This window comes from Prinia subflava, chromosome 1 (genome assembly GCF_021018805.1).
Source record: "Prinia subflava isolate CZ2003 ecotype Zambia chromosome 1, Cam_Psub_1.2, whole genome shotgun sequence".
In the NCBI taxonomy this organism is placed as follows: Eukaryota; Metazoa; Chordata; class Aves; order Passeriformes; family Cisticolidae; genus Prinia; species Prinia subflava.
The window spans coordinates 21,101,567-21,129,205 of record NC_086247.1 but is presented as its reverse complement, the minus strand read 5'-3'; the positions used below and the strand labels follow the sequence as shown (position 1 = coordinate 21,129,205).

The 27,639-nt window shown below is 42.7% G+C and overlaps 1 protein-coding gene across 1 annotated transcript; it reads right to left on the bottom strand.

Moving 5' to 3' along the window:
* Positions 1 to 611: 611 nt before the first annotated feature.
* Positions 612 to 16,547, bottom strand: PABPC1 (poly(A) binding protein cytoplasmic 1). The gene is made up of 15 exons (XM_063390054.1): positions 15,858 to 16,547; positions 11,120 to 11,313; positions 10,912 to 11,027; positions 8,974 to 9,113; positions 7,631 to 7,725; positions 6,019 to 6,156; positions 5,827 to 5,922; positions 5,139 to 5,411; positions 4,858 to 4,951; positions 4,583 to 4,693; positions 3,473 to 3,627; positions 2,962 to 3,046; positions 2,666 to 2,796; positions 2,308 to 2,403; positions 612 to 1,053 (listed from the first exon to the last, which is right to left on the bottom strand). Exons 1-14 carry the CDS (start codon positions 16,048 to 16,050, stop codon positions 2,311 to 2,313), a joined length of 1,914 nt encoding a protein of 637 aa, XP_063246124.1. The 5' UTR covers positions 16,051 to 16,547; the 3' UTR covers positions 612 to 1,053; positions 2,308 to 2,310.
* Positions 16,548 to 27,639: the final 11,092 nt, after the last annotated feature.

Genomic DNA, 27,639 nt, shown 5'->3' with positions numbered 1-27,639 from the left:
AGTGGCTACAGGTCGTGCCTTCCTCCACAACTAACAGATCTTTGTGCCTTTTCCCCACCCCAGCCCGCCAGGTTTCACTCTCTTCTTTGTAAAAGCAGGATATACCATTTTCACTGCTTTATTTCTCCCTTTGCATGATCAAATTTGAAAAAGCAATTTATAGAGCAAATTATGGACTAAACTGGGCAGAAAATACTCCTTTTTTATTCCACAGGCCTGCAGAAAGGGGAAAACAAAAAAAGCAAGGCAGCAACTGTAGGATAATCCATCTGTGGATGGACAAACTTCAGTGTATTTGCTAACTCACAGTGAAATTTTGTTTTACAACAAAAGCCCTTTTACTCTCTCGTTTATGCATTTAACACTTAACACATTTGAGTGTTAATCCTGCAGAATTCCCAACCTCAGTATGGTCCTGTAGCAATCAAACATTAAAAAAACTTAAACACTTTCCCCCTCCCTCCATTTCTATTATTTAGAAGACAGTCTACAGGTATAGGTTTATCTACTCCACAATCCACTAAAACATACCAGTGTGGGATTCTAACTCAGTATTCTGAATGACAAGCTTATGACAAGGACACTGTACAAAAGAAAACATGACAAGTAAGTCAGTGTTTAAGGAATTTTTATTAAACCAAGAATTTTATAATCCAAATTACGTTTCTTTGCTCAGCTATCAATTCTCACTGTCAACTAAAACAGTGGTGATAACCTGAGCTTTTCCACAGTAAAGAATTACAAAATTAAAGAAAGGAATGCTTTAAATTTTTGTACTGTGCTGAAAATTCTTTTCCCCTGGGTTTATAAAACATTAATTTGTATTTTTTATTTTACTATTTTTTTTTAAATTTTAAATCAATAAGTAATCTAGGACTAGCATTTGTTTTGCTAGCCCCGGCGTTGCTCTGTACGTAAGCTTCAAAGTTTCCTTTCCTTTTTTTATTTATTTTATATTTTGCAATGTTTTTCTCAATATTTAATAGTTTTTCCATGTTTAGATTTTTTTTTTCTTCGGTGAAGCGAAGTTCTAGATTGTAGTCCCGGATAGTTCTGCAAAGAAAAACAATGCTGTTATGTTTTAAAACAAAAGCAGCACCTTGTATGTTTTCTACTACTGCATGCCATGCAGCACTCTGGGCTTTCACTGTTTCAATGATACCAAAGTTCTTCAGAAGCTGAGTATCAGAGGTCCTCCCACTTCTCAGGACACAAAAGTATTCCAAAGTCTGTGATCCTTGGCAAGACAACACTGACTCTAGAACTGGACAGTCCCTAAGACAACACCACTTTAAGCACAATGCTACTGTGATTGACTGGAGGCCACCTCTACTCTTGAGGCCAGCAGAGTGAGGCTCATCAAACAACTACCCTAGCAGTATTTTCAATGTCCAACTACTACAACATCATGGAGTAGATGGAGTAATGGTCTCAGAGTACAGACATCCTAGTTTAGGAGAAACAATCCATTCAGCATTCATCTCTGTTGTGAAAGTGTCACTTCCAAAAAAGCACAAAAAAACCCAACAAAATAACCAACAAAAACAACAAAACAACACCCCAGAAATGTGTAAAAATCATGACTTGAATTCTGTCTCCAAAAGGCGAATTGCAGAAATTAAAATACCAAGAAGAAGGAAAATTTTATGTCATCAAATGTTAAAGCAGGCACCTTCAAATGATAGCTGCAAATGTGGAAAGCAAGTCTGCGGGCAAAACCTACCTAAACAGAAGAGATAATAGATTCCTTTTCATCCTTAACTTCACATTTTTTTCCCTGTCAAAATTGCTGAGGTACTACCATGTGCCTCTGTCACGCACAATTAAGATACCAACCTCACAGAAGGCAAAGAAGAAAAACCACTATTGTAACTGACATTAAATTCACCCAAATGTGAAGTCAAGACAATATATCGTTTAGTTTTCACTTACTATACAATTTTAGAATTTAGTAAGTATATACAAATTACAATGTAAATAAGCTATTTCTAAGGAAAAAGGGGGCTGGAGTACCATTTTCCGCTTATTTTAATTCCACAAGTTGTTCTCAATAGTATGAATAATAGCATTTAACAGAGCTGCCTGTTTTTGCACACATGCCTTGAACTAATTCCAGCTAAATGTGTTGGTAGAAACAAAAACATGTCAATAGCTTTTTCTAACCAAGTGAGCACAGAAGTTTGTTTACCATAGCTGCTACTTCCTCTGGCTGCACATGACACAGAGCCTCCAAACATGCTACTTTACAAGGCCAAGGACCAAAGACTTGCCCCATTTAACCTATGGAACTACAGAGGCCAAACTTACTTATTAAACACTTGGAACCCCAGTGGGATTATTAACTGCCTTTTGAGCAGCCTCTTTAGCTTGGTGGGCTTGTAGTACGGCTACAGCTTCATCAACCTGTTAAGTACAAATGAAAAATTAATTAAGGGAAGCATTGCAATTTTTGTATATTTAAGTTAATGATACAGTGGATATTATACATATAGACAATGCCTGCATTGTTGAAAAGAAAAAGGAGAACATTACAATTCCAGTTCATGCAATGTAAGTCACTGTCACTCTTTCAAAGAGGTTACTCCACTGTGCCAGCACAAACAACTGTTAGATCAGTGTAGACATAACCACCTATGGAAAGAGTGCAAGGCAAAGGTCCACCCACCTTCGAACGAAGAGACTCAGGAGACTCGAGCATGTGGAGGAGTTCAGAGTTGTCAATCTCCAACAACATACCAGTGATCTTACCCGCCAGAGTAGGGTGCATGCTTTGAATAAGGGGAAATAGACGTTCACCTGGAGAGAAAGAACTTTATCAGGGACAAATCCAGCCTAAATTTAAGGGATAAGGAAAACAAACTTTTTCTACTGCTAAAACCATTTACTCTGCCTTAAGATTGAAAAAGTGTACTTTAACTGTCCTTCTGCTACAATGCATAGAGGAAGGTATCGTGTACATACCTAGCATCTGCTTTTGTTCTTGTGGAGGGGCAGAAGCCAACATGGAAGCAGTCAAGGGTTCCTGACCTTGCACATGGACAGCAGGCTGCAAATAATTTAACAACATATGAAAACTAAACCCTGGCTCATAATTAGGTGCAGCTTCAAACAGCCAGCATTTCACAACTCAGCATACACAATGCCTACAGTATCAAAACCTCCTATGAAATTAACAACTATGTCTATTTAATCAAATGATACTGGTTAGAGCTGAGTGATGATGCTGAAGATTATTAGAAACTGCCCCACTGAGGAGCAAACACAAGAATTTAGGCTAAGGTATGAGGGAACTGAAAAGTATGAGGCAACACACGATCACATGCTGTCCCAGGTGAACTTCAAATATACTTAACTCCCCAGTGCTTTTACTCTACTGCCATGATGCAGAGCCTGAACTGCCCTCCCATCACTCCCACTGCCTTCCTCTGCAAAGAGCATCAGCAAAGGCAGGCAGCAGCTCCAGCTCACACACCTGCTGCATGGCAACCTGCGGCTGCGTGTTGAGGTGCTGCTGAGGGTTGCGGACGCCCGCAGCGTATTTGTACTGTGGGACTGTGCGCACAGCAGGAGTGGCCGCAGTAGCTGCTGCTGCAGGACGTGGACCCATCGTTTGTGTCGATGTATTCGCTGAAAAAATGGTAACAGAATTCCATATGTGAATAATGATTTTGCCCAACAAACCAACTTGAATCAAATACCTAATTTAGATGTTGTGTTACAGATGCATCTTAGCGGTATTGTCAACTGGCACACCATGGGTCATGTATAAAGGTTCAAACCTCGAAATTTACTGGATGCTACTTTCCAGCCACTTCATTTATGAATTGCCCTTTTCACATGCTATTGAAAAAACATCTGTGATAAAAAATCCCCTCGATTTGAGTATTAATATAATTTCATTATGAGCTAAAGGACATTTGATTTCCTGAGCACATTATACCAGTCATTCTAAAAAGATACTTGTAGAAGTAGATGGCTGGCTGATACATTCTGGGAGAATTATGCATTCAGAGAGGTCGTGGACTCCCCATCCCTGGAGATGTTCAAGACCAGCCTGGATAGGGCTCTGAGTACCTTGGTCTAGTGGAGGGTTCCCTGCCTCTGGCAGGGGAGTGAACTACATGAGTTTTAAGGGTCCTTCCAACCCAAACATTCAATGATTACAGTCAATTCTGATTCATTTCAGTGATGTGCAGGTTTTGCATTCATGATACTGGCTCACAATAATAAAACATGTATATGTGAAATATAAAAAAATTAGCAAGAGATAAAATAGTATCTCAAGATTTCTACATGCAACCTATTATTACAATTACTGCAACTATGTTTAGAAATGACAGAAGCCATCACACAGTATTACTGACATGCACAAAAAAGTACTTCATCTTGAAGAGATGGGATCACAGCTGTAATCTTTGCTGGGACAGTATTTAAAGCAATTACTAGAAGGTGATATTAGCATATTCATTAGGAATATTACATGTGATAATAAACTTACAGATGTTTATTTTGCGAGATCATGCTGAACCAGCAATATTGGAACAGAAGTCTAATACTAAAATGTTGCACAAATCAGACTCACCAACACGCTGCGTTGACATGACTCGTGGAACTTGGGAAGAAGCTGGTCTCATGGTACTGAACGGTGGTCTGGGTGCTGCTGGGCGGATAGCACCAGGCATGTTTTGGAATGCTATGGTTTAGAAAAAATATACTGTTACATGCTGAAACACTGTGGTGACAACACAACAAACAGAAGACTGATACTGCAGTGCCATGAAAATGTATTTGAAAGTGCGAAGGTAAATGCTACGGAGTTTACAGCAATCACCAGGAAGAGGTGAAGAAGTTACTTACGATGAGGTCTGGCACCCTGAGCAGTCCAGCGAGGACTAGGTCTAGCAAGTTGAGCAAGCTGATTAGTAGGATAGTACGCAGCACGGTTCTGAGTCTGCCAAACACAACATCATCATTGAACTTTGTTGTGTGTGAAGGGCATGCTGAACAGCCCAGCACCCTCCCACCACAAGATTAAAATACTGAAATCACCGACACATGCTAACAGTTCTATTTACTGTTAAATCTAAGCAGATTTTATACACAGTACAAAATATTCAGTTACTCATCTCTACACATACCTGAGGAATAGCTGCCATGAAGTATCCTGAAGGAGGTGCTGGCTGGTAGGGGTTGATTACAGGATTAGGTACTGCTCTTACACTTGCCATCCTCTGCATGTACTGGTTGGTGAGATGAGCTTGGCGCTCCTCTTTACGTTGGGCTAGAGCTACATATAATGGTTTAGTAGCCACAATTCTACCATTCATTTCTGTGACTGCTTTGGTGGCTTCTTCTGGTGACGAAAAGCAGACGAATCCAAATCCTTTGCTGCGGCCACCTTCCATCATCACCTGTCAGTACAAAATTCAGTTTTAAAACTAAATGTTCTGTGTCATACCTATTCAACTTGCTTGAGTTTCTTGTTTCAGTGTATTAGAAATACTTTACTGAGTATTTTATAAAAGTGAGTATTATTGTGTAACTAATAGCTAACTGTTACCTGGATAGAGATTAAAATCTCAATGAAGTAATAATGAGCACATTACTACACTAGAAAAATGTAGTTTTTCTCACACTAGTCTCACCACTTAATTTATTTCAAAAAAGGATGATAATATGGTATTTAACCTCACATAAAAAAATCAAGAAAGCTGATGCCCATGTTTACAGTGGCTCACATCTGTTACTGAACAAAATTTACTTTTCTTTGGTGACAGATCACTACTCATTTTCAGAGAACAGACGTGCACAATCTATGAACATTACCTTTGCACTAGTGATTGTACCAAATGGGGAGAACTCTTTTCGGAGACGCTCGTCATCGATCCCATCATCGAGATTTTTCACATAAAGGTTTACACCCTAAGAAAACAGGCAAGTTATTTTTAAAAGCAAGGGTTCTGTGTAAATATCAAAATCCCTTATAATAGAGTTAGCCCTCTTGATTTAAAACTGAACCTGGTATCTGGTGATCCTGTCCTGCTTCATCTGTTCAAACTTGCGCTTCAGCTCCGTCTGTCTTTCCACCTTTTTCTGAGCACGGCCAACATAGATTTGTTTTCCATTGAGCTCTTTCCCATTCATCTCATCTACAGCCTTCATTAACAAACAACAAGTTAGCAGTGCTTTCTACTCCAGCATTTTTCAGACACACAAAAAACACAATTCAAATATAAAAAGCCACATCTATAAAAAGAGCTAATACATTTAAAAATACCAGTAATTGAAACAAAATACCCCAAGACTTCCCCACTTATGGTAACATGAAAACTGCCTTCCAAGTATGCTTCTGTCTTGTTGAAGACAAGTCACAAGGGACACAAGCCACTTTTTTTAATATGAAGCTGAAGGAAAAAACTCAAATTGCAAGAACTATTTCTCCAGCCTTACCTTGTTAATGGCAGAGAAAAGTATGCAAATAAAATTGAAAAGCTTTAATTCACCTAGTTTTGTCTTTAAAAGTAACACCTGAAACTGTAGTGTGTATCAGATCTCTCTATACTAAATGTTAAGCTACAGATGACACGTAGAGCTTTTTTTTTTTCATTTGTAGCCTTTCATTAAGGAATTACTTAGAAGTATGAAAATGCAAACTTTTTCCCTTCATACTGTTTTGAGTTACAACTCTTCAGATGTAAAAATTCTGGCACATATTTACTCAATTAATTTAAAACTAGGAGTTTATTGTATATGTTTATGATCAAAGCCATTAGACATTTTTACACAGATACTGGAATTTTATGTTATTTAAAACACCCAATATGTGATTCTGACTATAGCAAGAGAAACTATTCATCAATTAATATATGCAAGACTGAAAAATGTAGATGTTAAGACAGACAGGATTTGTTCTAATCTCTTGCTTGTACACTTCCAGCACTGACAAATCACCAAAATGCCTTTTGAAAAGCAAACTTTGTTTGTTGCCATGATTTGTTCTGTACTGCATTTTTCCTGATGCTCTGTCCCTGCTGTCACAGTAAAGTGACATATCAAAGCAACCAGCTGACAAAGAATTAAGTTATACAGCATACTGCCATGTTATAGACATATACATGAATAAAAAGGACCCTTTTTCCAAAGTTACCCCTCGGAGTAAAAGTAACATCACAGGGCTCTATGACTACTTTCTCACAGCTATGCCAAACATGCTTTATAAAACTAATAGCTTTCCTGCTGACTTTGCAGAGCTACAGTTTGAAAACACAATTCTTTCTGTCTTGGACAAACATTTTGTGCAACCGAATTGGATCCAAAGATTTAGAGATGCAGTAATTTACTATGCTGTATATTGCCCTGCATGTGAGAGTCCAAATATCATCGAGACCTTTAAGCCCAACTACAACACGTTTTAAATTATTCAGATTCTTTGACTTAATAGGCTTCTCAGACCAACTGACATTTGCTCATAGGAAAGCTTTCTAAATGACAGAAACCATGCTAAGTAATTTAGGGAGTGAGCACCTCTTTTTGCCGTGTCCTTGACCAATTAAAAAAACTTAATCACTCAATGAAACACATTATTTGGGTCTCAGTTACAGGATTCTTAAAATTAAGTCCAAAAGCTTACTTTTTGGGCATCTTCGTGTCTTTCAAAACTAACGAAGCCAAAGCCTTTGGATTTTCCACTCTCATCAGTCATAACTTTCACACTTAGAGCAGGACCTAGAAATAGAACGAAATACTTATGCTTCATATACAGTGTATTCTTTTCACCTTTTGAAGAACATCTTTAGAAGATATCTAGTTTATTTCACTTGTATTACAAAGGACTACTGCATCAACAATAGTATCAAGTAGATGTCACCTATTAATATGAAATTATTAATTCGCCATTATGGCTGAAGTCTGCCACTCTGCATTTATTTTCTACTGTATTTTCAACCAAAATTTCACCTCAAAGTGAATGAAATTTGTTTTATCATTAAAAATTATGAGACTTGAAGAGTATTAGTGCTTCCATCTTTGAAGCAGGTACTGAAAAAGCCAGATGGAAGCCTGGCAATTAGGTAAATGTTTCCTATTTATCCTGGTGAAAGGCCATCCTAATTCAGCAATTTCACAACCCCTGAAAAACTGCAGTTCACAGACTCAATTGGAAGTAGCCAATTTAGCTGTAGCAGCTAAATTCACTACTGTTTCAACTCCAGATACTTGAAGAGCAGAAAGGAATTTCCCGTAATGCTGTTTAAGGCAGCTACAGGGTATCTCTTGTACAAGGCTTCCCCTTGCTTTACATAATATCCACTGGAGAACAGCAAAAGCATACAGGAAAGAAAATACATTTTAAAAAAAGGTGAGATTGAAAATAAAACGTGAAGAACCTGTAATGGCAGTAAGGGATTTGCGATTTCCTATTTTGATGGTAACATGTCATATATATTACTACATCATGGCCATACACGCACCACAATTTTGCCCTGTGCGTAACTGAGGATCAAGGCAGAATCTCATAGCTTGGTGCTGGAACAGCTCCTTATAATTTTGTATTAGGTCAACCACCACAATGCAACTGAGTAACAGAGTTAAGTCTGCCAGTCAATGAAAGCCATAGTACATTATTTTGTCACACATCCTGTAGGTGCATTTATAAAATCAATCTGTACTGAACCAGACAACACTTCATTTGCAACTTTCAAAAAACTGCAGAACTCACAGACACACTATTTTCAGATTACTGAAAACAGTTCTGACAGCAGGATTAAATATGATACTCTGCCTATTTAAAATTCAGATATTACTGCACTTCTGATTCTGAAACTGGAATTCAGTATCAACTTCTCAGTAACCTTTATTATGTTTTTACATCAACATCAGACAACCCTGATTCCTTGTATTTCAAGGCACTGTACAGATAAAATACACATAGTAAATTGGAGTTCACTTGTGTTTATATAAACTTTAAGACATTACCAAACTTGCCAAAGAGTTCCTTAAGTCTCTCATCATCCATGTCTTCTCCAAAATTTTTGATGTAGACATTGGTGAATTCTTTTGCTCTGGCTCCAAGCTCTGCCTCACGTTCCTTGCGGGATTTAAACCTTCCAACAAATCTAGTTGCAGGAAGAACAGAGTAATACAGATTAAAGCAAGTGCCTCAAGGTTTAAAATCTACTTTAATTCCCTGGCATTGTATTTTACTCCTAATCAGTCTCATTCACTATAGGTATGAATTTCATTACATAAAATATGATACAACTCAATCAGAAAAACAATTCCACTGTCCTTTGCTACATGAGCATGTTTATCCCAGTTACAAGGCATGAAAATGCTTTCAAGCCATTGGTGAGATTGTTCACACTTACAAAACAATCTTTGACAACAGGAGCTTGGCAACAGAAAGAGCACTAAGAGGCTAAACAGAAATGCTAGATAAAAGCATAATCCCTCTGCCATACTAAAAACATGGCAGCCTTAAAGCAGTTCCTGCTCTCTGATCCAGTTTTTAAGCAAAGGATATTTAACCACTGCCCCCCCTCCCTAACACACCTTTCCAGCCTATATCAAAGACTTTGTTTTTAGGCATAGTGGTATAAATAGTTTGACTTGTTCTTGAGTCAAATACCATTCAAACTGGTGGGAACACCAATGGTTAGTTCATACTGGCAGAAAAAGAGCAGAACCTGAACATAACATTCTGTAGCCCAAGGACATGCCCTAGCACAGACTGTACATGGCTGACACTGATTTCTGACTGTAGCAGACTCCTACTTGCAAATTTTATTGTAGGCTTTAAACTTTAAAGTTGCAAATTTGGCAAATGCGATACAGCAGCGTCCAGTACCTCAGTAATTTCTGAACTTTGACAATTTCATCTAATTTATAGCAATCAAGTACAGTAAGAATGGAAGTGCAATGTGTTCAGCAGATTTAGATAGTAAGTGAAGTGTTTCAATTTATTTCTAAAAGACTAGCCTGAATAGAAATTCAAAGCAAAATTAACTCATGATATATTTTTCCCCTGTGCTCTTATGACTGTATGCTGACCATTTTTACTAATTTAAGGTTGTATAACAATAGACACTGAATAAAAACATACACAATATGAACAGAACAAGTAGGAAAACTGAAGTTGCAAAACATGTTTTCCCTGAGTCTTGATCTATCCATTTCTACACAGAAAAATACTCCATGATGGTAACCTGATGCTAATTTCTGTTACCCTTTCTCCAAACCTTCCTAAGTATTTAGAAAGTTGTTCTTTTGCAATTATATCTAACACCGTAATGATCCCTTAGGCACAGCCGTGAGGCACACTCACTCCCCCAGCCTAAATATTATTAAAGAAGTTGCCAAATAACTTTTTTCTTCAATGTAGAACAGTGATAACATTTAAAACATTATGCTTCTAAGTTTTGTTTTCTACTCCCTAGATATGCCTATTAACAGACATTCATACAGAAATATTATTCTAATCTGACCACTCTTTAGTGCCAAGTAACTGAGACTCTAAGAATCAGCTGACTCCAAAATATGGATAACACACTTATCTCACAACTCTTATAAAGGAAGTATTATTCAGAATACTCAATAGATTGTATTTTATCTCACACCATTAAGATCAGAAAACCAGGGAAGATCCCAAATCCTCACTACAGTACTGGCTTGTAAGACAATTAATACAACAATTTTTTTTCCTCCAGAGTCCAATATTTGTCTTTTTGAACTTCGACTGCCTCTAGAATATGCAGGTGGTACAACTCTTAAAATTCCTACCACTAAAACTCTACATCTTCTTAAAATTGGAATTTTTTAGAAGAACCTTCCCTTCATAGGTAAGCTTTTAAATCTTTGCCTGCTGTAAAACCAATTTCAGTTTGCTGATCCCCAAATACTTATTTATGTACTTACACTTTGCGGTCATTAAGCAGCATACCATTCATTTTTTCAATAGCTCTTTCTGCAGCTTCTTGTGTCTCAAAATGTACAAATCCATAACCCTTGGATCCATTTTCATCACACACCACCTATTAATGAAAAACCTTGTTGTAATACCCATGGAATGTTTCCAGCCTAAATTGAGGAGTTTATGTGTCAATGTACTTTATTTTCCACTAACCTTACAAGACAGGATGTTCCCAAAAGCAGAAAATGTGTCATACAAAGCTTTGTTATCAATTGATTTGTCCAAGTTTTTGATGAAGATGTTTCCTACACCACTTTTGCGGAGAGATGGATCACGCTGAGACCACATGATGCGCACAGGTTTGCCTTTAATGACATCAAAGTTCATGGTGTCCAAAGCTCGTTCAGCTGGAAAAATATTATGGAATTAGTAGAGAATGCTAATTATCTTCATATGCACACAAATACCAGCTGAAATATAATTCTTAATAATATTTTTACATGTCAAGTCCAACACTATTACCAAGCTGAAAACCCAAGCTTCCAGGGTACTCTGTTGTATACAAGAAACAACTGGCAAAAACTCATCAGCAAAAGCTGCACTTTGTGAGGAGCACAGGTCAGCTGGGAAGGCTGCAGAAATCTCATTAGCCCATAAGACTAGATCTATGAAAAGATGGTATGGTGACAGGAGAAAATGTAGCGAATGGCAGCTGCTACGAAGTTTTAACATTTGTGAGAATCAGCTGGCTTCTCCCATGTCACACAGATGTATATTGTGTCAATAAAATACTTTTAGGGGTATTCCTTGTGCCTAAATGAGGCCTTTGCAAATATTAACATAAGAACATCTACAACACCAATACCTCTAAACCGACAAAATTTCTTTGCTACGTGGATGTTCAAGCCTCATTCAGGCAGCTACTCCACACAACTTCCTCAGTGACCAAAAATATCTGTGATGAAATTCTGGGCGAGAAACAGCTCAAAGAGATTCAAAACTAGCACTTACTTAGTTCATTCAGAGAACCTGAAATGATACATATATGAAATACATATGAGCTCAGTGAAGGAGAAACATTAAAACAGTAAATCAGGGTAATGTAAACCAGGTTTTGTTACTCCAATGGAGTAGTTTTTCCAGTAGAACTCCATAACTAACTTTTCAAATCCTGCATGTAAAATCTCTTGTGTATTTAGATGCGGAAGTATCAAGTCTTACTCAGTTTTCACATGCCCCTTCAAAGCCACGAGATATTTCTGATGTTTTAACTCAACTTATGTATTTAAGCACAAAAGAGCAATAGTTCTCAAGTACAGCAGCTCCTTTTCATCCCTGTTCCTGTAAATCTGGAAGAACACTGAAAAAAAGTCTCAATAAATACCTGAAGTCACACCTAACACACTAACTCACTAACTCACAGATACTAACTCACTTCACTGCAATTTGCAAATATCAGAACAATATGATGTTAACAAGACTGAAATCAGCTTAGCGATAGTTTAAAAACAGCAACCGTTTCAGCTAAGTTTTTTTTTGGGAGGACCAAGGGCAAATCCCATTGTGAAAACCCTTATTTGATGTTGCTGTTCTTAAGTGCTGCATTTTTCTTGAGCCATATTGTTGCATGTCATGGCCAGAGACAATTTGCAGTGAGCCCGGGATTCAGCTGATATACCATGTTTTATATCCTTTCTTGCAACATTTTCAGATTAGAAATAAATTTGAAGATTATATTCTCTGAAAGACAACCGTAGGCATTAAAGAGATGGACATCTAACACCTTCATGGGGAAAAAGATTATTGCTACTCTTACTATATTCACATGACAGTAACAGCTCAAACTTTTAAACTGAAGCCACAAAAATTATATGCTGGTCTTCTAAATAAGTCAATAAAGCTTTCAAAAATATAAAATAAAAATATCTAATACAAATTAAGCACGAGAGTAAAGGCAACCTAGATGGTGTTAATGAGAAAAAAATCACTGGAAGGCTCTATGCTACAAAAGTGGGGGGAGGAGATTAAAAAAAAAAAAAAAAAAAAGAAAACCTGTGGATATCAGACTGGCCACAGTAGAAACTTGCAAGACTTCACTACTGCCCTGAAAGTCATTAGAATTATTACTGCCAGCACCAATAGACGGGCCAGCAACAAACAGTTCATTATTTCCAGAAGTAGTAACAGGGCTTTTTCTTTCACTAGAAAAGAGGCTTTTCTAATTCATGCTAATTGCTTCTAGAATGATCCTGATACTCCTCAAGAATGTGTGTTCCTAGAAGAACTTCCCAACTATCTGACTGACAGTGGGTCCATGGGTCCTTTGCCAACATTACCACTCTTAACAAATATTGAGCCTGTGTCTTAGACCAGTGCAATTTCTCCACGAGGACAGCATGGCAACTCCAAAAGCTCTCTCCTCATCTCCCCTCGGGAGCAGAAGTACAAGAAATTTAAGTTTTCAAGTACAAGAAATTTACGTTTTTCTGCCTAATTGTCATTCCACATTTTAAAAACATTACTAGCCTCCATCTACAAACAAGTACAAGCTACTCATTAAAATTCCCAGAGAGGAAACTGGCTCACTTTCATTACATTTCAGTCATAAAAGGCTGTGCCGGCTGCAGGAGGCAGCTCCATTCAGCAGGGAACTTGTTACCCATGGACACACCTACCCGGGCTGTACTTCTGCTGATTCTGCTGGAGCTCTCTTTGAATGACTCACCAGCTCCCATTTTAGTTGTGAGCAACTGGACAGTCCACTTTAACAATTTCAAAATCCCTCTGAATATACACTTAATGCCACCCTGTGCCAAAGGTAGACAGCAATAGCTATGAAATAAAAAACCTCTGGAAATATAATCATTCTAAAAATCCAAACGATTCTTACGCAGTTTCAGATTACTCAAGAATATTTCTCGTTCAGTGATTAAACAAGATTGCCCGAGTTTTACTCCAGACTATGACTCAAATTCAGAAAAGTCACAACTCTGAAATGTGTACATACCTCACACATGTGTCATCAGGCCTAATTAGTTTTTAGAAGAGCTTTGAGATCCCTCATTTACAGACAGCTGGTGATGTCAGGCTCACCTTCAAAGCTATTTTTCAAAACCCAAGGTAGTTGTTACTAGCTGTTCAATAGGCATAGCCTGAGATGTAGCTAAAAATTCGGCTAAACCCATAATAGGTATCTAGTTTGGAATCAGAATAAAATCAGGATGATTGTAAGAATAACCATTCATCTTTAAACTCCTATTTCAAGGTCTCTGTAAGTGGACATCATGACCTATAAAAAGCCCCCAGCAAATGCTTCCTAGGTATTTGCCAAGAAAATAAAATTCTGAAAATCTTGAAAAAATATAATCACTCAATACCACTGAAGTGTGTTTTAAACAACTGCTTACAGATATGTGCCAGATGCAGGTTTGATAAAGATGAGAAATACTTTTAGCAGAACTGGACTAGTTATAGACTAAAATATGTGTGTCTCCCAGAGCCTGAACTACATTTGGAGTAATAGCACCTTTTTAAGAGGCATAGTCAAAAACTGAATTAAGCACTGCTCTGGTGAAAAAGCCCTGTTCCCACATTTGACAAATTACAAACCAAGTCATAAAATGCACTGGTTGCTCAACTAATGACAAAGTCAGCCCCTACAGAACTCTGTCAATACTAAGAAGCAGCATTTGAATCACCTTCACCTTATGCTCTGACGTTATTATACAGTTCTGACCTGTGCTAACCCCTTATTTTTCTGAGAAATTGTACCAGACATTTTTATTTAATAAAAGCAAAGTATGTCAAAACAAGCATTCAAATCATCTTATCCTAAAGAATGGCTGAATAAATCAAAAGCTCTCTGAACTGAGAGGTGATAACAGGTGAAGTATCTGCCTATTAAGATGAGGCAGTAACTTTTACTACTTACATACAGATACCATCGGTACACCGAAGTCTGATCTGATAATGGCTGTATGCTAAAGCTAATTCTGAAAGCCAGTTAAATTTAATTGCTTGAAAAGTTTGTAATTTAAGTATCTCACTGTCATATGTTTGAAAATAAAACCACAATAGAAAGCTGCTTATTTAGCTGTACTTGAAATCACCTATTTTCTAGTTGTCCAATTACTTTTTTTTTTTTAAATTGGACTCCACAAAACTCAAAATCGGTCACATTCGGTTTTTTTCGTGAAACAGCCTCCACACTGTGCTTCCCAACATGACCAAAACTGCAGAGAAAGTTTCTTTACCGATTAACTTTCGAGAAGCAGCAACACTTCGTGAAAAAAGCAGCTTCATAAAAACGCGACTTCGGAGAAACAACGTCAGAGAATTTCTTGCGAAGAGCTATGAATGAGAGCACAGCTCGGGCTCCAGCTCCTGAGGAAGAAGCTCAAGGAGGCCCGAGTAGTTCCGTGCCCTCCCTGCACGTGACAGACCTGCCACGGTGTTTTAACAAACGCTTCGGCCTGGCCGCCTGTGAAACTACCCAGCCACGCCGGTGCGTCCTACTTCCTTCTCCCGGCCTTTTAACCACGCACTCACACACACCCAGCTCCTGCGCGCTTATTAAAAGGTGCTAATGACTGCGATGTTTTCTTTAAGCTACCCGTCATCTCGGACGGACGTGAAGAGCCGCGCGCACATCCATCCACGATCCCCTCCGCGGGAGCGGGGGCAGCCCCGCCGGGCCCCCGGGGCTCCCCCGCCCATCGCCGGGGCCCCGCGGCCGCTCTCGATCCGCGGAAGCGCCTCCCCCCCGCTTCTCCGGCCGCCACGAGGCGCGGGCGGCCCGGGCCGCGTGTGAGGTGCGGCCCCGCCGCCAACTTCCCCCCGCGCCCCGCCAGGTCCGCCCCGTCCCGGGCGGCAAAATGGATGCGGGGCGGCGGCCGGGGCGGGGGGCAGGGGACAAACATGGCTCCGCCGGCGCCCGCGGCCCGGTACTCACCGTCGGCGGGCTGCTGGAAGTTGACATAGGCGTATCCGAGCGAGCGGCGAGTGATCATGTCCCTGCAGACGCGGATGGAGAGGATGGGCCCGGCGGGGCTGAACTTCTCGTACAGCATGGCCTCGGTCACGTCGGGGTGCAGGTCCCCCACGTAGAGCGAGGCCATGGGGTAGCTGGGGGCGCTGGGGTTCATCCTGCCGCCGTCTCCCGGCGCGGGGGGGGCGCTGACGAGGCGGAGGCCGCGGCGGTCGGTGCGAGCGGGGCCGGCGGAGGCGGCGCGGGGCCGCTCGGACTCAACGGCTGCGGCGGGTGCGGCGGATGGGCGGGCAGGGGTCGGGTCGCTCGGTGCGGGCCGGGTGGAGCTGGCGGCCGCGGGTGCTGCGCTCGGCGGGGTCGGGCTCGCTGTGTGTCTCCTCTCGGCTGCGCCGGGTCCGGGGACTTCGCTTCACCGGGTTATTTTATATCAAACCGGCCGTTTGCAGAAAGGTTGTCGGGAAGGTTGGATGAGGAAAAAGGATTATTTTTTTAAAAAGGTTTTTTAAAATTTTTGGATTTTTTTTGGCTTTTTTATATATTTTTTTAGTAATAAATGGTGCTGCGGGGCCGGGCCGGCGTGTCCGGATGGTCCGGAGCACACGCACTGCGCACACAGCTCCGACGGCGGCCGGGGGACAAGGGGGCGGCCGCCGCCCCGGCCGCGCTCTATATATACCCGCCCCGCCCCCCCGCCCCCGCCGCGCCGCGCGCCACGCACGGCGCCGCTCGCACCGCGCACGCGCACCTGTGGGCGGGGGTGGGGACACGCGCGGCAGCCGGCGCTGGGCGGCGGTTTTAGCGCATGCGCGAGGGCGGGGCGGGGCGGCGGGGCGGCCGCGCGGGCAGCGCGCCTGCGCCCGTCCGGCGTCACGGGGGGCGGTGTGAGTGTGGGGGCGGCTCGGCGGCAGAGCGCACGCGCGGGAGCGAGGGCACATGTGCGCCGTTGGGGGAGGGCGGGCGCGCGGAAGGGCGCGTGCGCGCCGGGCGGACCAACGGCTGGCACGGGGCGGGGGTTAGCGGCGAGCTCGCGAGCTGCGCGCGCCACACCCGCCCCTGGCCGGGCAGGTCGCGCGCTCGGGGCCGGAAAGGGGCGGGGCTCGCGCGGCCGCTCTGCGCGTGCGCGGGGCCGGAGCGAGGGAAGGCGGTGGAGGGAAGTTCAGAGGTGGTGGCGCTCCCGGAGGAATGTTGTCGCTAGGCCGGGAATAAACCGGGGTTAGCGTTTAGGCTCTGCTCTGGGCGTTCCTTAAGTGAGGCGTGTTTTATCGCTGTGTTTTGTGCTAAAGAAGTTCGGGCTGTAGGTTGAAGGGCGGTGGGAGTTGAGTGGGCGTCTTTTTGCAGCCCTGTGGGTGCGTGAGGGGACCGCCGACATGCCGGGCAGTGTGGGGAGGTGGTGTAAGGCCGCATTCCAAACGTGCCTCTGGAAACTTGGCAACTCAGTGTCGTGATTTGTGCCGTATACAGAATTTCTCAGGGAGAATCGCACACAGAATCACAGAACGAATTAGGTTGGAAAAGGCCTCTGAGATCATCGAATCCAACCTTTGACTCAACACCGTGTCAGTTATACCATGGCACGAAGTGCTGCCACTAGTACTTCCTTAAACACCAAAACTCCTGTGGAGTTGGGAAAAACCTTGTTTTATTTTTAGCTGGCGTCTCTAGTCCGAAAAAACATTAATCCTTTTGTGAGAACGGAAAATATTTTCCTACCGATTAGAATTCTATGGGGCTGTTTATTACCAGTTAATTAAATGTTTCAGATTCTTGCAAAATAATAGAATCAAATAAATTGTGCTTCATTCTTGCTAAACAAACATACAAGGACTTGCAATTGTACGAAACACCAAACATTAGTGCAAGTGTAAGGCACGAAGCCAGATTATGGATGTGCAGAAGTCTTGAAGGTAAATGCTCTTTTATATTTAGTGTAGTTTTTCTTACTGTTTTCCTACTATTCTTTACCCAGTTTCAATATAGAGAAAAAGAATGGTCTCCAGTTTTGCATCTTGTTTTGTTTTCTTGTTTTATATTTTGTATGATGTTTTATTTTTCTTTGACTCGCATTTGCCATGATGGGTTTAAGTAGAGCCGTAGGGGGGAGTATTTGAGGAATTTTGCTGTCAAGTGTGAGGATTCCACTTGCACTCAGCAGCTGCTGCAGTTTCACTGCCTTTTGTTGCAGGTGACCAAGGCCACGGCAGAGCTGGCATCTCCCCATGTGTTCCATGGCAGAGTGTGACGTGTTTGTTCAGCCCCCACCCTGCGATGGCTGTAAACTGAGGTACCGGCTGCAATCTGGAGCAGCTGACAAGTGAACACATCCTGAGGTGGCAGTGGTGGCTTCTGTCAGCTGAGTGCAGCACATGGCCAGCATCAGCAGTGTCTTATAGCGAGGTTTGATGCGTTTGTTAAAATTTAGACAGTGATTTTTAGAGAAAAATAGAATTGCTCTCGTTTAAATACTGGTTTATAATGCCCTCCCTAGGATGTACTATGTACTGTGTCTGGTCTCTCCTTTCCTTACATTCTTTCTGTTCTTCACCCTGTCTCCTTTCCCCAAACTGTCCTTTTTCATATCTGCTGCTTCTTTCACCCTTTTCTGTCATTGGCACTTGGCCATATTGTTACATGCTTTTTCTTCCCTTGGCATGTTCCTACTCTTTCTTGGGAATTAAGTTCCTCTGTTTCTACCCTTGGCACTCTGGACAATGGCAAGATAGAGCCTGGAGCATGGTAAGATACTTCTCTTTTACCTAGTGTAAGGAATCAAATTTGCAAGTTTTGTTCAGCACAGAGAGGGCCTTTTTGGAGATCTTGTCTCTTAACACGGTATGATTTCAGAGTTTTCTAACACTAAATGCAATTAAAGCAGTAAAAATGCACTTTCAGCCTTATATGGATATAAGAAGAAGAGTTCAATTTATTGTTTAAAAGCACTGTAGCTTTCTAAGTAAACTTGTCTAGTGTTTGTTCTTTCAGCAAAATAATATATTCTTGAGTCTTGTCCTCACAGATTGCACTCCTTTGACTTTGACCTGAAACAAGGATCTAACTTAGTGAGAGTTTTAATGTCTGTTCCCTTCCCACTGCCCTCCTCAAAGCAGCAAGTGGAGCTTTAGATAAAAGCCTTGTCACAGTAGGAGGTGGGTATAGCCCCTCTGATGGTGCCCAAAACAAGTATCTTGTCCTCTTTCTGTAACAAACTGGCTTTTCAAGATGTGGCCTAAGTGTTTTAAGGCAACAGGAAAGAATGCTTTCATTCTTCAGGCATAGAATTTGCATTAAACTTTAGATTCTGGTGCTGCACAATTCTGTTAGTGATTTCACATTAAACAACTTGCAAAGGACCTGGATGTTTGTGTGCTTGCTTCTGCTGCTGCCCACCAGAACTGCAGTCCAGAGCCCTGAGAGAGATGTGGGCTCTGGGAGGGCTCCTGGCAGGAGAGCCTTTGTCGAGTATTGCCTGATATTCTCATCTAGGTCTCTCCAAGATTCACTTCAGCTCTGCTGCTCTTAAGATCTGCATGGTGTCAGATAAAAGCTGCTGCAGAGAGCCCGTGTCGTCAGCTGGGCTTACTGCCCAGGCCTGGTGTGTGTCCTGTCCCTGCAGGTGTTAGGTGTGCGTGGCTGGGCCTGAAGTTGGCCTTCTTAGCAAAACTACTGCTTTCAAACCCCAGGTTTGAGATTTAGCTAGAATATGTGACTCAGTGTTTCCTTGGCAGCTTCAGGGGATTGCAGTCAAGTGAATGTCAGGAATTGCAGGGAATTGAATGAGGAGCAGTAATTCTTTAATTATAAATCTTTGAAGTATTTTTGCAGTCCAGATAAGTCACCTGGACATGTTGCCTCCTTTCAGCTCAATGTTCGCTGCACTAACAAATAGGATAAAAAGTAAAGTGTACATGATGTTTTTCAGACAGCAATTGACAAATATTTCAGAGTTCACAGATACATTATTTCTAAGCATAAGCTCTACCGAAGTCATATAAAGATCCTTTGTAACATAAAGCTTTAAGCAGATACAAGATTTTTCTTTTGTTCCACTGGAATTATGATTTGTGAGTGCAATTGGTTTTTATTCTAGGTGAACAGGGAAGTTATAGAAATCAATTAAGACTTCAGTAAATTTTCTCTCTTGCCTAGGAATTACAACTTTTTGATACATGATGGGTTGCACTAAACTGTTTGACATTATGGAAACCCAGCTTTATGTTAGCTACAGAAAGCATTTTTAAATTGTATCTGTGAAGTGCCAGTATTGAAGATTTTCTTTTAATTAAGACAGCCTGATAGTAAAAAAGGTTTTATTGTTTACCCAGCTTTATAGTCAGCCACAGGAAGCAATTTTAAATAGTATCTGTAAAGGGCTAATATTGAAGGGGTTTTTTAAATTAACACAGTTGATAGTTACGGTCTTATTGTTTAGAATACACACACTGCTTCTGAGTTCAGGAACTGCTCGATCATTTTCACATCTCAGTGTTTTCCTTTTCTGTTCAGCTGCAGGGCACTGCCATGTGCTAAAATGGCACTGTGCAAGCTAAAACCTTGATGGTCTGTGTTAAAGAGATAAGGAAGAACACGTACCTTTTGAAGAGGCGTGCCAGTTTCTTTAAACTAAGTGCATGACCGATAACACTGTTTGCTTTTGGTAGCCTACTTAGTCCAGATAGTCTTTTCAATGCTAGATAATCTTTTGAGCCCAGCCAAACCCAAGTTCTGAGTAATTTGCTTTAAAAAAATGTGGGAAAAAATGATATGTCAAGACCTCAGAGCACTGTATTTCCAGTCTCCTTGAATGTGCACAGAAGCTATTTTGCTCTCTTGTTTTTGGGACTGTTCTTCATTCGTGCAAAGAACTGTATGTCTGTTTACTGAACTTGTGAAGGAGAAATAATTTTGGCAACAGAACAGGGAAAGAAGTGTCATTCTCAGGCAGTCATGACATGGGAGAGGTAATAGTTAATTACTTTGTAATGTGCCTGAAGCAAGCAAAGCAACAGGTTTGTGCAGTGGGATTGTTTTCCCCAATGCCAAGTGCAGCTGAGGAAATAGGAATGTACTGAACCAAGTTTGGTCAGGAATATTGCCTCAAGTATACTTTGTCTCCCTCTCCTCACTTTAATAACTGGTTAATTATTGAGCCTTGGGAGGTACTATCAACGCTGGAAAGATGGATGGGCAGAGGAAGAGGTACTAGAGCTGGGGCTGGGCAAGGAGCTGTTCTGTGAAGGCTCTGGAGGAGAGGGACAGTGAGATGCAGGAGCAGGGCAAGTCCATGCCCAGCTGTCACTTACTGCACAGAGGACAGGCTCAGCTGTTCTGGATCTTCTGACAGTTCTCTCTCACCCCTTCTTCCTTCCCAAGAGTGAGCTTTGTTCTGCTCCATCCCTGCCCCTAATACAGCCACCTCCTCTCAGCCACATCATCTGCTCCGCTTCACTCTGCCTGATACAGTCTGCCCCCCTCACCAAGAAACCACCAAATCAGAATATTGTGGAAAACAGATTGATGTTTCCCTTTGCCCTTTATTAGCTACAGTCAGAGTTGGTTAATTCTGAGGCTTGCTCGCTTCACCAGTATCTGCAGTATTTCTTCCTGAAGAGCTGAAGTACTCTAATCAAAAACATTTGAGTATCATGCTGCTGTTCCCGAGTGTTCTCAAAGTGCTACACTATTGACTATTAAATGTTGTGTAGTTGGGGAGACAAAGTTATTGCCATATTTCTCTGCAAGCACCTAGATTGTAGACTGTTAAAGGTGAAGAATTTTGGGGAGGGGGTGGGGCAGATGGTGTAGGGAAGAGACAGGAAGAGAGCATGGTAAGTATCCTATTCCATTCTTTCTCTAAGTGAGAACACTGTACCATCCCAACTGAGAGCTTTCAAGCTTTTTCATATAAATCCTCCAAAAGTGGCAGTTCAGTCTTTTCTAAGGCAGTCTACTCTGGGGCCTTACTCTCCTTAACTTGGAAAATATTTTTCTAATGTCCTACCCAAGTTTCCATTTTTGCAGTTTCCTTCTCATTCTATCCCCAGTGGAACTGCAGAATATTTTTTCTTTTCTTTGATTGTTGTGTTTTTTAAAATTTATTTTATTTTTAAAGTAATTTTTTCTAATAGAGCCGTGCTGCTCTTCCAGGGTGTGCATTGGAAAGTGTTCTGGTCTGTAGTGCTGGCTCAGGCAGTGGGTCAGACTGGAGTGACCTCTGGCATGAACAGATGATCTGCTTCAGATGGGCACTGCTGAATTAGCACGTGTAGAGGATAGTGATTCCTGTGCCAGCATATGCCAGTCTGTGATTCTTTGTTCCAGAGGAAGCTGCTACTGCTGTGCTGTGTGCACACCTTATGAGTGATGACGTGCCAGGCCTTTTGTGTTGTGGGGATTTTGTGTAGCTATTCCCTTTACACAAGGCTGATGGTAGCACCATAAGAGTGTGTTGCTTGAGAGAAAACGTGAACTTTCACTGGACCAGCTGCAGGTCATTAATTGCCAGGAGAATCAGAAGGACCAAATAGCAAAGGGTGCTTTGATCCGTTTGAACAGATGAAGTCCTTTAGCTGTTCACTGTGAGTTGAAATTACCCATATATAGGACAAATTCCTGTGTTCTATGGATAATGTTTCCCCTGAAATTTTCTCACAGATCTCCGTCCAGGCTCTTTGACCATTTTATTGTGGTCGTGCCACCTTTGAATCAGTAGCCTATAATCTCCAGTGCTGCAGTCCTGCTGGTCTGAGATGCCAGCCTGTGATTAATTACCTCAGCTCACACGGTGAGCCAAGGAAAACTGCAGGGACCATCTGAAAACCAAGTACAGAGAGGGAAAGTCAAAATGAGCTGAAGTAGAATGTGATTCCCAGGCCTGTGTGAAACTGAGGGAGGGCAGAGAGGCAGAGTGGGTGGTAGGGCTGGGCTCTTTGTCTCCTGCAGCCTGATGCTGAGCACTGGGGTGGATGTGCAGGGGCAGCATGCCATGGGAAGGATGCTTGCTGAGGAAGGAGGGTGCTGGATATGGAGACACATACTTGAATGAGAATTTGTTGACTCTCTGCTGGCTGGATTGAGTTCTCACAGGTTGTGTTGGTCAATCTGTATCAGTTCCACCTGGATCCACCCAAAGATCTTGTGGATCTGTTTGTCAGGCTCCCTTCTCCCCCTGCCAGCACAATTTCTGTACTGTGCTCATTTCCAGTGTGACTTTGCATCAGTGGCAGGAGGGTCTGGGCAAGCATGTTTTGGGGTTGGACACATTACCTGAGATCTGAGGCAGGAAGAGATCTGCAAATAGCAGAGAGAAGATGCAAACAGGATTGAAAGGATCTGTGATTGAAGGGAGCTGGTGACACAGAGGATAAAGGGGTAGATGGAGAACAAAAAGAATCAGATGATAAAACCTCCAAGGTCCTGTGCAGGCCAGAGGTTGTACTCATTGATTCTTGTGGGTTCCTTCCAATTCAGGATATTCTAAGATTCTACACAGGAAGTGCCATGAAACTCTGACTGAGGCACAGATGACAGATGCATAAAGCTCCTGCTCAAGTAAGGTAAACAAACGCAATTGTTTGGACAAATATGTTCCACTGTGAGGAGTTTATTTCAGTAAATGCTTCTGCCTTTAACCCAATTTTAGGACATTGCAGCTCAATTTATTTGTTGCCAAACTGTTAGCCTTGCTTGTGGAAGGAGCCAGACTGCTTGCCCATGACATGGGTTTTGTGGCCAGAGCTGACCCTGTTCCTCTCTCCACTTCTGACACCACAGCAAAGCTTTTCTTCTGGCTCGCAGGGATGGGACAGGCCATCAGCCACTGCTCTGTAATAACAGCACTTCCCTGTGTGAGGTGGGGAGCAGGGTGCTGCTGTTGTTACATACTGTGATAACTGCTCTGTTGAGGTATGTTTTGTGGTGCCTCTGGCTTCCAAAGCATTGAGGTTACAGGTGGGACTCATTGTGGCCAAACATGGTGTTTTTGCAGGCTGGGAGCGTGGCCCTGCCTGGCCACCCTTTAGAGGGCACTGGCTGACTGTGGTTCCATCATCTGCTGAACACTCAGGAACTTGTTGCCACTGAGAGAAGGACCATTCCCCTTTCCAGCTCGCTTCCCTTGTCCTCAGGGGTTTCTCCCATTCTCCAGCTGTGTCCTGACCACTTTGCTTTTAAGGGCCTAGTTGGTTGCAGGGTTGGTTTTTATTTTTTGCACTGAGTTAATTTGGGATGTTTTAGTGATTTAGATGCTCTGCTCCCAGAGTCAGAGCTGACACAACATATCAGAAGGGTGTGTGGCCCAGAGACAAAACTGTTCCAGTGCTGATGAAATGCTAAATGGCCTCATGGCCTCCTGTAGAATTATGTCATTTGCAGCACAATTCTGGAAGAATAATTAACAATAGATTTTGGTCATCCTGTTTTGCCTAAAAAAGGGGGAGAGCAGAAGGGGAAGAAGAGCAATTTAAGGGATGAGTATTGGTGAAAGGACTGAAGAGATGACATGTCATGAGGTGCTTCAGGTCCTGGGGCTGGGGATGGGAAGAGGATTTCAATGACTGTCCAGAGCAAGGGGGATTTCACTAAGACCTGTAAGAGGTGCCTAGGGCAGGATTAAATGTCTAACATGTTTGGTTTGTGTCCCCTTTGTCCTCGTAGAAGGGCAGGGCCCAGCTGGTGTGAAAAATAGGTGGTGTGTCTCTTGCTGAGCACCTGGGTCTCTTTAAAGACCCAAATCCTTCTCCCACTGCTGCCACATTATCAGTGTCAGATAAAACACACTTTGATTTTTGTCATGTGAGGTCATCAATTTAGACTCCATCCCTCTTACCAGGTTTGTACCTTTCCCCTTGGGTTTTGTATGAGTCTGCAAAGAGGGAAAGTCAGTGAGCAGAGGAAGAGGAGCACTGGGCTGGAAGTGGAGCAGGAGCTCTCCTGCCAACCAAGATAACCACAAAGCCAAAGGACCTATCTGGAGGTGGTCCTTGGCCCCTCAACAGCTCTTCTCCTCCCAGCTGAGCATGACTCTGCTTCCCATGGTGCAGGGGAGCCAAACCTGTCCAGTTACCTGCAGCCCCAAGGCGCAGGTAACAAAATGCCAGGTACAGCAAAAATTAGCAAAAGATGTAATAAACAAATTCCCCACCCTTCCTAGGAAAGATGAGCACTCACTGCCTTTAACCGGGATGCTGAAGGAATTGGGCTGTTATTTTGAAGCATGTTTTGAACTGGGATTGCTTGAGTTTCAGCTATCCATGCAGAGGAACAGAGCAAAAGCATTGGCTGCTGTAGCCTATGGCATATGCTGCCTGCTTGTGGGTGGCTCAGAGGCATCTGAATATTTTGGTGCTCTTCTGCTTCTAGAAATGTTCCTCCTGCTCTAAGCATCCATACCTCAATGTCCATGCATATGTTGCATGCAACTGCCCAGCTTATGGGTGTTGTAGTGACAAATCCCAAATCCTTTGTTATGATGGTGTGTTGTTCCCATGCAAGCTCGCTGGAGAGCCTCATGATGAATGCCTGGTGAGGGCTTCCTTAAGTCAGGCCTTATGCAAGTCTCTTGCCATTATCAAATGCAAACTGAAATCCAGAGCTCAGAAAAGTAGCAAATGCCTCTGGCTGTTGCAGGCTGCCAGAGGCTGAGATGAGCAATGTGTTTGTGGCACAGAGGCATGCAGTACTTCTGCCAAACATGACACTGAGCTGGGCATGCAGCAGCAGAGGGGATGGATGGGCTTCCCAGTGCAGATCTTCACCTAGTGGGAATCTGCTGCCAACGTTTTCTGCTGCTTTCAGCCTAGATTGTGCCTATTGCGTGTGAGGGCCTCCAGCAGGTCAGATGCACCAGTGCTGAGAGCAGGGATGTTCAGGTACCTCAGTAATCTTGCACATGAAAATCTTTATGAACATAAATGCAAAGTCATCACAAGGATCTGACTTACTCATGGATGTAGACTGGTTTCTTCTAGTTGGCTAGGGTTTTTTTTCCAGGTATTTTTCTCTGTAAGAACAAGTCCGTTTCATCCAGCTACACCTTTCAGCTCTGCTGCTGCTGTTTTTGTGCTTTCTGCCTGAGGTACATGCTGCATGGGCATGAATAAGCAGGTATCAGTACAGCACACTGGCAAACTCTCAAGGGATCTGCAGCAAACAGTGAGCACGGGGATCCAAAATCATCTTCCATCTCATGATGGCAAAGAGCAAAGCCCAAGGGCACTGATGCCAGCTGGCATAGCTAGGCAGGGAGGGATGGGGGAGTTCAAACTCCTCCATGTCTTTTCTGACATCCCTGCCCTGTGGGGTTCATGCTGGGGGTTGTTCAGCAGTCCCTGTGCTCCCTAGTGTTGCAGCCAGCTTCCCATGGCAGCAGCACAGCTTCCCTGGAGTGAAAAGGAGGTTAACAACAGCCTCTGCTTCCTGCAATAGCACCACTGCAGCCAGGTCTTCAAAAACAAGTTGTCACTTGTTCAGCTGTTTTGCATAAAAGCAATTCCCTCTCTATCTTCATAAGAGATGGTTGGGCAGCTCAGACTTAACAGCTTGAATTTCTTCCCCAGGGCACAGCCAAAATGTTGCCAGATTATTATCAAAAATTTCAAAAATGCAGGAGGAAGTCTTTGCCTTGCGGGTCCTGGTGGCCAACAAGCTGCTTGTGAGCCAGCAGTGCCCTTGTGGCCAAGAAAACCAAAGTTATCCTGGAGTGCATTAGGATAGGGTGCCAGGAAGTCAGGGGAGGTGATCCTGTCACTCTGCTCAGCCCTGGTGAGGCCTCACCTGGAGTTCTGTGTCCAGTTCAAGAAAGACAAGGAAATACTGGAGATGGTCCAGCAGAGGGAAATGGAGGTGATTTACAGAATCATAGGGTTGGTTAGCGTTGGAAGTGGCCTCTGGAAATTATCTATTCCAATTGATTAGGAGTTTGGAGCACTTCAGTTTTGAGGAAGCGCTGAAGAAGCTGGGCCTGTTTAGCCTGGAGAGGGAAAGACTGAGGGGGGCCTCATCACTGTCTGTAAGTATCTGAAGGGAGGGTGTCAAGAGGATGGAGCCAGGCTCTTCCTGATGGTGCCAAATGATAGGACAAGAAGCAGCAGGAAGAAAGTGGTGCACAGCAAGTTCTTTCTGAAGATGAGGAAGAACTTCTTTACTGTGAGGGTGACAAAGCACTGGAACAGGCTGCCCAGAGGGGCTGTGGAATCTCCTGGAATGATTCAAAAGCTAGCTGGACATGCTTCTGAGTAATGTGCTTTGGAGACCCAGCTCGTACAGGGGTGGAATTAGTCCCTTCCAACCCTATCCATTCTGTGAAGAATCCACAGCTAACCCTGGGCTACAAGAATGTGGAACAGAAAAACAGGGCTGGCTTCCCATGCCTCTTCATTCTCACTTTCTGAGTAATCCTGTCATTTTAAGAGTGGGAACAATCCTGTATTCTGCTGCAGAAGGATCAACCCTAGGAAGGCATGAGTGTCTCAAAGCAGACCACAGGAAATTCTGCTGCTAATTAGCTTTGGCTTCCCTGATTTTCCATATAATTTTACATTTGCCCCACCTTCATAGATGAAGCCTTCTGCCCCTGTAGCCAAATGGTTGCTGTTTGGGACAGGAGCACCAAAATGAAAGGCTTTCTTTTCTGCATTTTTCCCCTTGGAAAGGGATTTGCCTCCATGCTTTACCTGATGTCTAGTTACCTGTACCTGGCACTCATCTCCACTCTTCAGTTTTCCTGGCTATCCCCTTTCCATCTTTGTTCTTA